Below are 14902 nucleotides of genomic sequence, written 5' to 3'. Positions count from 1 at the left end.
GGGTTAAAAAAAATTCAACCCAACCTAACCCAACCCATATGGATCGGATTGAACCCATGAGTTGGACAATTTTTTTTTTTTAATTACTATTATAATTAAATTGAGCGGAAAAAATATATATCCCACTTGCCACTTGAGTTGATTAAAAAAAATAAAATGAAGTAGTATCCAAACTCAGTTATAAACCCAACTTAGTTATAGACAAATAGGAATGGAGTGGGAGAGTTGGGTGGGAGGCGGCAAAGAGAGAAATAAAATTGTTAGTGTTTGTGAGGTAATTGGGTTTTATATAGGAAGAGCCGAACATGGGGAAAAAATAAAATAAAAAATTATCAATTACATAGTATATTTTTAAATGTATATTAATATATAGATGAGTTGGATTGGGTTAAGGGGGTTTGTGAGTTGGCTTCACACCCTAGACATAGGAGATAAAGTATTACTAATACAGCATTAGTACAAAATAACTCCATGTATTTACATATTAAGATGGCCATAATTTCACTTTATCCAATTTCTAAATACTCAATTTTGTGTTTAATTATTAAAAAAAAACTAATTCGTAACCCCATGCATATGCATGGAAACACTTAAAAATATACAATAAGATGCATAATATAATTCATATATATATAATTTAAATACTATTGATAGTCATTTTTATATTTTGTTAAATCTTTAAAAAATTTGTAAAGATATTATTAGGTATATGTAAGGGCCAAAAATGTTAGCGTCCAAGCCCACTTAAAGTGATGGGTTGAATTTGTCAAACTTGGCCCAAACCAATAGAATTTGTGAGAGATGGGATAGAACAACTAACATGGGCTCTGCCTGAGAACAATTTTTTTGGAAAAAATCCAATTTATGTTCAAAATTAGATGGGCAAATAGTTCTACACAAAGGCTCCCGAGGAGGCGAGATTCACACAGAAAATCACACTATTCCTCTTTCCTCACATATATCTTCTTTTTCTCTCCTTTTCCTAATGCCCTTATCCCTCCTTATATAGCTCTTTCCCATCGTATATTCTCTGTCCATTTCTACCTAATCTTCATCCCTTTCCAACACTTGTTACCTTTTGCATCTGAAGTAGATAGCGGCAGTAGCTTGCTTAGCTGTGGCCAGCACTGTTCAGGTCACTTTTTCATTAATGCGGCTGATAAAGCTGGTGTATATCATTTAATGTGGATGCGACAAGTAGTTCTAGCCCGGAAGTTCCTCGCCTACCATTGACTTCTACCTTCTTCAGTTTGCAGCGCCCTCTGTTGAGTACTATAGGGTACTTTGGCGAATCTGTCTCCCTCCTCGGGTGTCATTACTCCTCGGGCCCGTGTCTAGTAGCATGTCCTAATTAATGCCTCAACCTCTCCTATTCCCTTCGGGCCTCGGCCTAGTGTTTTGACCCTACAACTTCTTCCTCGGTCGTTGGGTACCCACAGTATAAAATGTAAATTGTCCATATTTAAAAAAAAAAAAAAATTGTGAAACACTTTTTTTTTTTAAGATTCATTTATTTTAAACTCTTTGGCTTTTGTATTTTTTTTTGATAAAACACACACTAAGATATTATTAAACATTAAGAAACAAGTACATCATGGATAAGAGCTTGCTGGATACAGCAAGGAATCTCTTCAATCCAAATTACATCATTGACAAAGCTTTGAGCTTGTCGTGCTAGAATGTGGGTTGGCTCATTACCAGTCCTTCACACATGAGAATAACCAACTACCCCAGAATCTGAACTCAAAACATAAATTCCTTCCACAATAGCTGCAATCGAAGTAAGGGGCTGTGAAACTTGCTTGAGGGCATTAGAAACAATCACAAAATCTCCTTCCAACACTCCATTCTTCAGCCCCAAATGTCTTGCCAACAAAACACCAGCCTCATAAGCCTTTGCTTCAACTTCAAGTACCCCATTTGAGCTCCAATTTTTCTACATAATGTAGCTAACAATCTACCTTGTTGATCTCTAATGACCACACTAATGCCAACCAACTTCTTTGTCGGAGAAAGAGCTGCATCTACATTATTCTTACATAGACCCGAGGGAGGAGGGACCCAGGCCGAATGTTGAAGGACATCTTGTCTGTCACCGAGAGCCTGAAGTAGATCAGAGGTAGATGAATTATTCGTCTTAGTTGCAGACCAAAATTCTTGCAAATACTGTGCTGTTGACTGAGCCACTTCCAGTCCCTTTTTTGCTTTTCCTCTATGAAAAATTTCGTTGCTATTGCACCATAATTTCCAAGCAACCATTACCAATTTTGAACACTTGATATCTCCGGCATCATTGGTCATCAGTTCATGCCATAACAGATCCTGGAATGTAACGATATTAGCATTAGGAGGCAATAGATTCAGTTTTAAAGCAGCCCAAGCCTCCTGTGCTGTCTGACAACCCTAGAAAATATGGCCATTCGTTTCTGCACTCTCCAAACAGCACACACACAGAGATTCAGCTATCACATTACGCCTCATCAATTTGACCTTTGTTGGTAAAGTGTCGCGACAAGCACGCGAACAAAGATGACGTACCTTGTGAGGGATAGGCAATGACCAACATTCTCTTCCAAAATCTTCTAAGTAGAGTACCATTCGAAGTAGTACCATGGCATGTAGATTTGAACATGGAAACTGCCAATTTATACGCACTCCCAACAATGAACACTCCATTGTTAGTTACGGCCCAAACCAATTTGTCATCCAGTAAAGTGGCACTCAAAGGAATACTTTTAATTAAATAAGCTTCATAAGGTAGAAAAGGACTATCAAGAACTTCATTCTTCCATTTTGCTGTGTTTGAATCAATTAAATCAGCAACCCTTGTATCAAGACACAAAAATAACCTTGGAGAAGTGACCCTGTAAGTTAAACCCCATGGCAGCCACTTGTCTTGCCAAACCTTTATATTTGCTCCATTGCCAACCCTCCATCGTAAACCTGCATTAACTAGGCCTTGGGTAGATATTAAACTCCTCCAAGTATAAGAAGGGTTGTTTCCAATTGAGGCATGAACAAAATCACAATTTGGGAAATATTTAGCCTTAAGAACCCATAAACAAGAGAGTTGCTACCCATTTGAAGATTCCAACCCTGTTTTGCAAGCAAAGCCATATTGAACAATTTTAAATCCTTGAATCCCATTCCTCCATTACACTTAGGTTCACACATTTTCTCCCAACTAAGCCAAGCTATTTTCCTTTCCTTCTTCTTTTGTCCCCACCAAAAATTCCTAATCATCCCCATTAAATCATCACAAAGCGAGTCTGAAAATTTGAAACAACTCATAATATAAGTTGGTATTGCTTGGGCCACTGCTTTAATTAGAACTTCTTTCCCCGCCTTTGAAAGTAACTTCTCTTTCCAACCCGCCAACACTTTCCCCAATTTCTCTTTAATAGCATTGAAACTAGTTCTTTTATTCCTCCCCACCAAAGAAGGTAAACCAAGATACTTCTCATGTTGCTTGATTATTTGGGCACCAAACTGATTCTTTATCTCCTCTTGGACTTCTCTTGAGGTATTACCACTAAAAAACAAAGATGTTTTTGCACGGTTTAATTGTTGACTAGAAGCTTTCTCATATACCTCGAGCAATCTTTGTAGTTCATCACATTCCTCAAGTGTCGCTTTGCAAAAAATCAGGCTATCATCTGCCAAAAACAAATGAGACAATCTTGGATCTCTTCTACAAATTTTTACCCCCTCCATTTGTCCCCTATCCATCGCTGATTGAATCAAAGTAGACAAACCTTCTGCACGCAAAAGAAAAAAGATAAGGTGATAAAGGGTCTCCTTGACAGATCCCCCTAGATGGAACAATGTGCCCCCTCGGTACTCCATTAATTTTTACTGAATAAGTGACCGTAGAAACATATCTCATGATCAAATCCCTTATCCTATACCTTTCTTTTTTTTTTTTTTTACTAATATGGTGCATAGTTTCAAAAGCCACCAATACATTATCTGTAATCAACCTTCTATGAACAAAAGCACTTTGAGTATCACTAATAATCAAGGGTAAAAACCGTTTCAGCCTATTTGCAATAGCTTTTGATGCAATCTTATATACAACATTACATAAACTAATAGGCCTATAATTAGTTATCTTCTTTGGCTCTTTAATTTTTGGAACAAGGGTTATGTGAGTGTCATTAAAATTGGGCGGAGAAATACCAAAGTTAAGGAAATCAAGTACTGTTTTGGTGACCACCATGCTGCTAGTGCTCCAAAAATGTTGAAAGAAAAGAGGAGGCATCCCATCTGGCGCTGGTGCTTTTAGTGGGTACATTTGTTTCAAAACTTCTTTGACTGCACTCTCTACAAAAGGGCGAGTCAGCCACTCATTCATTGCTTGAGTCACTTTAGGTTTCATGGCAAAGAGTAACTCAGAAAATTCCACCAGATTACTAGTAGAGAAAAGATCTCCAAAGTACTCAATTGCTATCTTCGCCATTTTATCCTCTTCAACCTGCCAAACCCCATCATCATCTACCAACCCATTCATGAAATTTTTCCTTTGTCTAGTAGATGCCTTGGCATGAAAGAATCTTGTGTTTCTATCACCATTTTGGAACCAATTAATCCTTGATCGTTGCCGCCACATGTCATCCTCTCTATCCAACCAACAATTCAATTCAATTCGAGTATGTCTCAAAGCTTCCACTATTTCCTTAGAAACGGGTTGCAATTCTAACCACTCTAATTTTGATTGAAGCTCCATAATAGTCCTTCCCACATGGCCAAATTTAGATTCATTCCAAGTAGATAAATCGACCTTACACCGCTCCAAACAATCATGGAGAACCCAATCTGACCCAACCAATTGCCCACACTCCCATGCATCCTTAACAACCTTTTCACACCTTGAATCCTTCAACCACATTGATTCAAATCTAAACATTTTCTTTTTCTATGTTTCTTTTGCCATTGAACCAAGTGAAGAGATAATGGAGAGTGATCTGAAACTGAAGAAGACAAATGATGAAGCTTTGCCATAGGATAAAGAGACCTCCACTCTAAGTTAGCTAAAGCCCTATCCAATCTTTCTCTTATTTGAACACCACAGGTTGTTTGATAGATCCAAGTAAATTTAGACCCAATAAAGCCCAAATCACATAAACCACAATAATCAATAGTTGACACAAAATCCTCCATTTGCATTCTAGGATGAATACAACCACTCTCCTTCTCCGAGAGACCTACAATCTCATTAAAATCACCAATAACCAGCCATGGTAAGGAAGATGTACCTTTCAATTGCTTTAATTTAGCCCAAGATTCATGCCTCTTAGCTGTATTCGAATGACCATAGAAACCCGTAAAGTGCCACCAACCAAGTTCTCCACCATCCATCCAAGCATCAATATGATTTTGAGAAAAAGTTTGAACATCAACCCTTAAGTCTTCTTTCCATAACAAAACTAGACCACCACTATTTCCAATACTAGGAACAACAAAACAATTTTTCATTTTACACTTTTCCTTGATTAATTCTAGCCAATCTTTTTTCAATTTTGTTTCCATAAGGAAAACAATAATGGGCTCTTCTTTATTAACCACCTTTGCCAAGGCATTAACTGTTCGAAGGTCCCAAGCCCCCGACAGTTCCAACTTAAAAGACTCATTGGGCTCAGCGAGGTTGCTGAGCAACCTCGGCCTTTTGAGTAGTTAAGCTAACCTCAAGTTTTTGCTTCTTTTCTTCAGTAATAGTACAACCTTCTTCACTTTCAGTTTTTGCAACTTTCCACTTCTCTCCCAAGTCAGCACTCCCATCTTTTATCTCTGAAGAATTTAAAGTTTTGACAGCAACTCGTTTCCATGTTCTTTTAGAGCTACGGGTAGGTTGAATAGATTTGCTAGGAGATGAAAGAGTTAAAGTAGCATCGTTAAGCAGTACTTCCTGAACAGATTTCTTTGGTCTCCCACGTGTGTCTTTCTTTTCTTTTTGAATAGAAGTCCAGCCCACTTTAAATACATCAATCTGAGTTGTCTTCAAAGAGTCCATTTCACGTTCAACTTCCTGACCAATGAAATCTGAGTTTTGCTTTATCACATGCAATGGTGGCATTGACATGTCCACAGATGAAGAGGCATGAGAAAAAATAGAATTAACAACTGAAGGAAGATTAGCCCGAGTTGTCTCCAAAAGGTCCATCTCACTTCCAACTTTATGCCGAATGAGATTTGTTATTTGCTCTGGCACATGCACTGGCGTTGACACATCCACAAGTGAAGAGGCATGAGAAAAATTAGGATCAGCAACTGAAGGAAGTCTAGGAGAAACGGGATTCAATTTCGAAGACCCAGGAGAGTAGTTAATCTCCTTATCCAATTCATATAACTGCTCCTCAAAAGTCGGGGTGTCCTCTGCAGCGTGCTCACCATCCTCCAACAGAATCGTTGACATCCTCAGCAATGAAGTAGCAATTAGCGTAGCCTCCATACTCCCTCCCTCAAGTGGATTCAACATATCATCGTCAGGATTAATTTGAGAAGCAGACGGGGAGGCAAAATTATTCAAAGTGAAAGTAGGCTTTGGTGCATCATGAACATCACGAGTCCTTTGAATTGTCATCAATCCCTCTAAGCCACGGATCATAGTATCATAACCTTTAACTTCAACAAAAGCTTTCTTTGCCGAATTAAAAAGAGGAGCCCGAATCCATGGACCAAATTGTTGATCCTCTGATTTTAATGTACCCTTACTACGCAGCCACAGAGAGCAATCCTTATCATCATGAGATACAGACCCACACCAGTAACAAATATTAGGCAACCTCTTATACATGAATGCAACCTAGCCTTCACAATTAACATCCCAAGAAATCTTTCTTCCCCTACACAAAGGTTTTGAAATATCAACAACCACCCTTACTCTCATGAAATTTGCCCTCAACATTTCACGTAGGTCTTTTGGTTTGATAACATAACCAATAGTTTCGCCAATACTAAAAGCAGTGTCAATGGTTTAAAGAGAAAAGGCAGATTATGAATTTGCACCCAAAAAGTAGTCTTTTTGAACCCCAATGATTGGATCGAAGAATAACTGTCAAACCTTTCAAAAACAACAAGATGTCTATCAGAAGCCCAAGGTTCGCCTTGAATAACTCTTTCTGCATCAACTTCTAGTTCAAAAGCAAACAGTAGAATGTTTTCCCCACCAACAGTGACATTGAAACCACCCTTTGTGTGCCATAATGGTTTGAAAGTTTTTGCCACTGCCTCAACATTAAGAATTCTACGAGTAAAAAATTTTCCTGCAAGAATAAACTCCCTCTTCTTTCTATTAGATCTCAATGCAACCCGATTTTCCTCATATTCAGATAAGGTTAATTTCTTCCACCGAGAAGATAATTCCTCCACTGGACAAGTGAAGATGACAAAGGACAAGGAAACAGGACAATACTAGAGAATAATTGAAACACACCAAATCATTAAAACACTAAACTAGAACTATACGACACACACCAAGTCTCTAAGTAAGTAAGACTACTAGAGAACCCATCATCCTTCACACAAAGAAGGGAAAACGTATACTACAAGAAAGAGAGTTAACCGCCCTTACTTGAGAACTTTCTGTTTTAACCTTTTTTTTTTTTTTTTTTTTTTGGTTTTTGTATTTAATAACTCACTTCAATGAATATTACTTGAGAACTTTCTGTTTTAACCTTTTTTTTTTTTTTTTTTTTTTGGTTTTTGTATTTAATAACTCACTTCAATGAATATCTATGATGTGGTCCCACATTTGATTCTAAAATTAAGGAATAAAATTTTTTAAGAATAAATAATTTAGGACACATGGCATAAAATTGGAACTCTAATTTGGAATTTTAATTCGAGTTTCTCTCAGTTTCATTTATTAGTATTGTAGGGATGAGGGGCCCAAAAATATATATTGGGCCTTATGCCTTGTTTGAGGAGGCTCAGTGGTCCGAGGATAGATCAATAGTAAGGAAGATGTAAGACTTTGAACTTCATTAGCAAGCTATGATTGTGAAGGCTGGGGGAGGTAGGCTAAGGAGGAGTATCTCCTTAGCTAAACGAAGCTGAGGTCAAAAAGTGTGTTCTGTTATCCAGAGTGACGTTCCAGGAAGTTCTATTGATAAGGATATGCATTATGAACGTACAGGACAAATGGGAGCTGGGAAATATCTAAGGGAAAGCTGCTATCACCACATTGAATGCTCTGTAGCTAACTCTCTGGCCGCATTAGTGAAGAAGTGATACCTGAACAGTAGTTTTTAGCCTTACAGCTACTCTCCAAAGATTTCAAGAAAGTGCTAATGGGATAAGGATTAACATCAACAATCTAATTTACATATGGAGAGCAGAGATGAAAGAAAAAAGATAGTATAAAATAGAAGGGAGACTTTGAGAGAAAGAGATTGAGAAATTAAGAAAAAAACACTGTAACAATCGATATCTGAATTTGTAATCAAACTTAGGAGAAATATATAAGAACTGATCTCTTTGGATTGTGTCGAGTACGATTTTCTTTAGATTAAACCAGTCTTGTTCATTTTCTTGTTATCTAAATCCACTTTACTTGTTGTCTAACTCATTAAAGCCCAGCTTTACAACCCGCTCTCTAAAAATTCATTGTATTGGGTTTTTTGGGCCTAAGTTTGTCCATCATTTGGGCTAGGGACCCAAATTATATCCTTATAATTACTATTATTATTAAAATTATTATATAGATTATTGGAAAAGTTGGAAGAACACCATAAATTTGATTTTTTTGGTTTGTAGGCCACAATTTAAAATCTTGTAAAGAAGAGACAAGATGAATTGGATATATTTCTCTAATTTAGTGGCACAAATTGCTCATTTTTATAATTTTATTAAAGAAATCGGAGTTCAAATTTTCCTCCCATTTAATTATTGAGTATTGATAAAAATATACTCGTATATATCAATATGGTAAGAGCTTGAATCAAGAGCTTTGGAAAGGTAGGGGAAAAAAAATCTTCCATCATGCGTCTATTTATTTATTTATTTTCTCCAAGTAATTCTTCATAGTTTTTATATTTCATTTTTTTATTTAAAAAAGAAAAAGAAAAATGTAAGTTTTACCTTAAGAATTTAAACTTGTACAGTCAGATTCTAGTCTAACTGTGAATGTGAGGTAGCTAGCTTCCGTACCGATGGTGACGCGTTCTTCATCATTCAAAATTTGAAGTGGGAACCCAACGGTCCTTAAGGCTAGGGTTCTTCAATTTAACTATTTAACCCAAAACCCATCTCTCTCTCTCTCTCTCTCTCTCACACACACAGAAAAGCACAACAAGAGAGAGAAAGAAACGAAAATGGTGGTGGCGAAGCAATCATACGAGGATAGCCGTCGCAAGAGAGTGGAAGAGAATAAGAAAAGAATGGAAGCCCTCAATCTACCTCTGCTTTCTCAAGCTCTCAAAACTTCTCCCAAACCCTCTCCTGTATCTCTCTCTCTCTTTTTCAACTAAAATCTGTCGTTTTTATGTGTTTCTATTTCGAACTCATTTACTCTCTTTGATGCCCACATTCACATAGACCAAGCAGGCCAAACCCCGTGTGGTGCAGAAGCAATTGGTCGTGGTTAGGAGGTCCACTCGCTTTGCCAACAAGCCTGCACCTATTTACAAAGAAGTGAGTCTGTGAATCTTTTTGTTCATTTCCTCAAACACTAGTCCCTAATGAACCATTTTAGTCCTTAAAAGTGATCGCTTTAAACTTCAGGGACTAAAACCGCTCATGTTCTAAAGTTTAGGACCAACATTATATTTTGGCCTTTCATTTATGTAAGATTTTATGTTACAACATTATGCTATTATTGCTGACAGGTTGCTGTGGACCGCGTGGCAATACCCAGAAGGTATTTTTGATTCAAATGTTAATGTGTTAGCAAATAAAATGATCTATTTCATATAATTATTTATTTATTTTTTATTTTTTATTTTTTATGGGGGATGTGTAGGATTTTAGGTAGGCAAAGGAATTTGTCAAACCTGGTACTTGCCTCGCCTGAAGCCATAGCAGAAGCTGATGAGAAAGCGGAAAAATTAGTATTGGGTCTACCACCTGGTTATCCAATATTGACAAGGTCAATGCAGCCATCCCATGTCGCTGGTGGATTTTGGCTGGTAAGAGAATTGGTTTTTCTGCTAAACTTATTTAACAACTTCTCAAAGGACATAAGTGTGTTATCTAACTAAGATGTTAGAACTCAGGGCTTTCTTTTTCTCTGATATGTATTGATGGGTTATTAGTATATAAATAACATTAGTGGAAGAAGTAAAAATAACATGTCTTATGAGTGACTTCGGATAAAATAGAATGGCTGAAAAGAATATATGTGGCTACCATGATTATTCTATTGAGGATTATAGTTTCCCAAAATTTTGGAACTAAAGGCTTGGTTGTTGTTCTGTATTAATTTACAGTGGCTTGGAAAGCACTAAGTTATGTGATTCAGCCTGTATAAGTAAAATCACATACCTGATCCATGAATAACTTAAAATTTGATTGCATTTTCTTGTCCAAAACAAAATTTAATTGTATAAATAGTTCTGCCAGATTAGAAACCCACTAAATAGGGACTAGAGGGTGAAAGTTGACATTGGTTGCGTTAGATTTGAATAATGTGGCAGATTACCCTCACTTGGATTGGGGGCACCTGCCTGTTTCAGTAATGAAGATGGACTAGTAACCATCTGTTCCGAGAACGCAGAAGACTTGGAACTATATATATAATGATAAATATGTCATCCTTGATCCATACTATACCTGTAATTTGGGGTAACAGTCATAATGATTCTGGTAAAATTTGATAACAGGGTCTTCCAGTCGATTTCTGCAAGCTGAACCTTCCAAGTCGTGATGATGTTATGACTTTGATAGATGAGGATGGTGATGAGTATCCAACAATATATCTAGCCCGTAAAAGAGGACTGAGTGGTGGATGGAAAGGGTTTGCTGTTGCTCATCATTTGGTACATGGAGATGCAGTAGTATTTCAATTAATTGGGCGAACAACATTTAAGGTGATTGATCATTTATCTACGGCATTTAACTAAGCACCTTTTTCTTCTTGTTATTCCTCTCAATCATCAAATTATTGTTGTTGTGAAGTATCATGTTCGAATTAGGCTATTCTAACATTTTTTTATGGTCTTCCAAATTCTCTTGATGGGCATAGTGCATGCGCATATATATATATATGCATGCTATTATAGATTGTTATGTATGATACTATCACTTTCCTTTTTCTTTTATACAAACTAATGTGTATCTTTAACCTATGTAAGTTATCCCTTTTCAATAAACTCGTGGGCTTTTCCCTTCTGCTAGTCCCTGTCATCGAGGGGAATTTTTACATTTTATGTCTTCTTATTTGTATATGTACTAAATGTACTTCTATTTTCTTTCTAGGTGTACATCATCAGGGTGAATGGTTCTGAGGAGGGAAATAATGGAGCCAATTGAATTAATACAGGTAACCTTTTTTGAAATGATAGCTCTAGATATTGGATTATACTCATTGTTGGTCCCCTGAGTTTTAGTATAATCCATAAATATGTTAGAATTTTGTATACGTCTGCTTTCTCGTCATTAGCTATAATACTTGCAATGAAATAATGACAACATCTATTTTGGATGTTGGCTAAATTGTAATTGCACAATGTTAGACCTTATGGCTTGAGGAGGGAAATAATGGAGCCAATTGAATTAATACAGGTAACCTTTTTTGAAATGATAGCTCTAGATATTGGATTATACTCATTGTTGGTCCCCTGAGTTTTAGTATAATCCATAAATATGTTAGAATTTTGTATACGTCTGCTTTCTCGTCATTAGCTATAATACTTGCAATGAAATAATGACAACATCTATTTTGGATGTTGGCTAAATTGTAATTGCACAATGTTAGACCTTATGGCTTGGAGTTCATACCTTGTGTCCAATGGGACCAAGAAAGGTCTATTCATTTTTTTTTATGATGCTGTAAATCAATGGATTTTAGTTGTCTTCGTACTTATTCATGAACCAGACATGTGAGTACTTCCAAACCAATTGCCATTTCCACTGGCATTTGAGTTTGGCTGCTTTAACCTGTTTTTTAACCATTAAACTACATATCTTGATTCTCTTAGTATCAGATCAAAGGGAGGGAGTAGCCTAAATTTTTTTACATAAAAGTTTATATGAAAGGCACTTTCCTTAATCCTTATAGTTCTCTGATATTCCTTTTTGTTACTCATGGAAACATATATTAAAACCTATGCAGAAGTTTTGGTTTTCTTTTGTCTTGTCTTAAGTGAATGGAGGAAAAAGATTGTTATAGGCACTGTATGTATGGATTGGGAATTATAAAGCCATTGTGTAACTTCATATGACATGATCTCATATGATTGCAACATCAGATGTAGAAATGTGGTTGCTGATATATGACACATCTATTTGCATATGCATGCAATAGCAGTGTCCCCACACAAGGACATGGGCAGTGTGCCATATCCACTTGTGTTCAATGTTCTCTAAAAAGACTATTCAAATTTTGTTGGCTCGACTGACATATATATCAATATGCAACCTTTTCCCACCAACTGTATTAAACTTTTTGATTGCAATTCATGTTAATACTCGCTCCACAAGTGATATAAATATATGTCTAGTCTAAAGAGGAAATAAAATTAAAAGGCCTATTTTCTTGTGTGCCTCTAAAATGTGGTAGATAAGTATGACATTATTCCTAATTTTTTAGTATCATTTTGAGCTTATACTCTGGAGCCTTCCAATCATATTAATTTATTCTGTTCAATTGAAATATTTATCAAACTTCTGTTGGTTGCAGGTAAAAGGGTCTTGGCATGTTCTGTTTTCCACTTTGTCATGAGTTTTTTGCGGACCTCCATACTCATGTTGTCTATATAGAAAACTAGATGTAACTTGCTCCACTAAAGCTGTTTAGTTTTAGCTCTAATCAAGGTAGTTTTTCTAATGTTTATTCTCCTGTTAAAATGGGTTTGTAGGAGACAATGAGCTATCTAATGATCAATTGATGAACTAGTCTTTTGTTCTATCCTCTCATTCTTTAACTTTGTTTTAAAATTTCATTCTCTGTAGTGGAGACAGCTAATTGCATGCTGTTTGGAATGTCTGGTGGGAATAAAATATGAAAGCAAAATGCTAAACACCTATTGGTACAATATTAGTTATTCCATTTCACACGATACACCAATCCATGTCAATTTAGCAGTTGTGAAATTGATATCATATTGTGGAAATATTGACCCATATTGAAATCTTGACCCAGTTGCTCCAACGTGATTAGACCTTATTGCATGGTGCAACACCTCAGAAACCTAAACATGCGTCCGGGGAAAATACAAATCATAAATGAGTTGACGAATCATGGCACTTTGTAAATTTTTTAGTTAGTAAATGATATGTACTAATAGATTTGAACAAAATAATTAAATTAATTCATTTCATTATTTGCTAATAGATTTTACAATTGAAATGGACCAAAGTAAACTGAAATGAACCAAAATCCTATTCTAATGTGACTTAATAAGGGCGTAACAAACTAGAAATAATAAATATTTTGTTTTAGTTTTAAAATATTATATAGATGTAATGAATAATTTGCATTCTTGGGTTCTTAGGGTCGTAACTTGACTGATTCGAGGTAGTAGAGAATGAGGGAAAGAGAAGTATGAGGAAAGGAAAGAGGAAAATTGTGTGGCTTATTTCTTGTTGATGTTCATGACTTATAAGTTGTGACAAGTTTTAAGTATAATTGATTTGAATTAAACTTGGTGATATTTAGAGTTGGATCCCCCCAAAAGCGTAATTGATTTGAACAAAACATGGTGATTTTCAGAGATGGATCTACCCAAAAACCTCCCCATTTGGAAGCCATGACGAAGGGTAAGTTTTGGTAAGCTGTAATAGGCACCGTAATATAATAGTTATCTCTTTGGTTTAGCTATTCAATAGTTTGGTTATGTTTTTATTTCCGGGTTTAGCTATAGCCATTCTTTGTAAATAGCTATTCTTTCAAATGAGGAATAACTATTTATCTCTAAAATAGTTATTCAATAGTTTGGTTATGGTTTTATTACTGGGTTTAGCTATAGTCATTTCTTATAAATAATTATTTTTTAAAATGAGGAATAACTATTCATCTCTAAAATAGATGTAATACCTATTCCTTAGTAGGTGTATTAATTTTTAAAATTAATATATTTTCAATTAAACAAACTTTCCATATGCACATAACAATTTTGAAAATAAAAAATCATAAAAAAAAAACTACTCTTTCTTTCAAATGTGCTTTCATTCCATTGTCTTCAGGATTCTATTATTATGTTGTCACCAAACAAATGAATAGCAATAAACATTACATTACAGTGTCTTGTATTTCTTGTAATACTTATTCCTATTCCTATATAATTATTGTTACAGTTTACCAAACGTATCCTAAAACTTCTGAGTTTGCTTTGTTCTTAATGAAAAAAATGAGACACACTCTGATCACCATCCAAGTCAGATGGAGTCCCCCCTTGACAATTGGTTTGAATTGAATTCGAACAGGTCTTCTTTAGGAAACTTGGGTCGCATTAGTTGGGGGGGCGGGGGAGGTGTTGGATTCATGATCAGCGTAGCGGCAGAATTGTGGGCGTTGAGGGATGGAATTAATATGTGCATTAGTATGAATCTTGCTGCTGTGGAGATAGAGTTAGATGCAAAACTTGTGGTTGAACTTTTGAAGAAGGATGCTAGAAGCCTCAATGGGAATGAAGTGATAGTAGCAAATTGTAAAGAATGTTTAAAAAAAATTATAAGAGTTAGAATCCAACACTATTTAAGGAAGCGAGTAAGTGTACTGATGCAATTGCTAGTAGAGGTGCCCTCC

General features: G+C 35.9%; 2 protein-coding genes across 2 annotated transcripts; one reads left to right on the top strand and one right to left on the bottom strand.

Moving 5' to 3' along the window:
• Positions 1 to 2970: 2970 nt before the first annotated feature.
• On the bottom strand, positions 2971 to 5475 carry LOC111996043 (uncharacterized). Its single transcript, XM_024027979.1, has 3 exons — positions 4939 to 5475; positions 3931 to 4876; positions 2971 to 3758 (listed from the first exon to the last, which is right to left on the bottom strand). The coding sequence occupies exons 1-3, from the start codon at positions 5473 to 5475 to the stop codon at positions 2971 to 2973; spliced, it is 2271 nt and encodes a 756-aa protein (XP_023883747.1).
• A 3659-nt stretch (positions 5476 to 9134) lies between these two features.
• LOC112017573 (B3 domain-containing protein At5g42700) lies at positions 9135 to 13063 on the top strand. The gene is made up of 7 exons (XM_024050032.2): positions 9135 to 9440; positions 9535 to 9630; positions 9825 to 9856; positions 9959 to 10124; positions 10818 to 11024; positions 11413 to 11476; positions 12836 to 13063. The coding sequence occupies exons 1-6, from the start codon at positions 9312 to 9314 to the stop codon at positions 11464 to 11466; spliced, it is 684 nt and encodes a 227-aa protein (XP_023905800.2). The 5' UTR covers positions 9135 to 9311; the 3' UTR covers positions 11467 to 11476; positions 12836 to 13063.
• The last annotated feature ends 1839 nt before the right edge of the window (positions 13064 to 14902 follow it).

This window comes from Quercus suber, unplaced genomic scaffold, assembly GCF_002906115.3.
Source record: "Quercus suber isolate HL8 unplaced genomic scaffold, Cork oak 2.0 scaffold_5, whole genome shotgun sequence".
Lineage (NCBI taxonomy): Eukaryota > Viridiplantae > Streptophyta > Magnoliopsida > Fagales > Fagaceae > Quercus > Quercus suber.
Note: the sequence above shows the minus strand (reverse complement) of the source record. Positions and strands in the feature narration are given on the sequence as shown.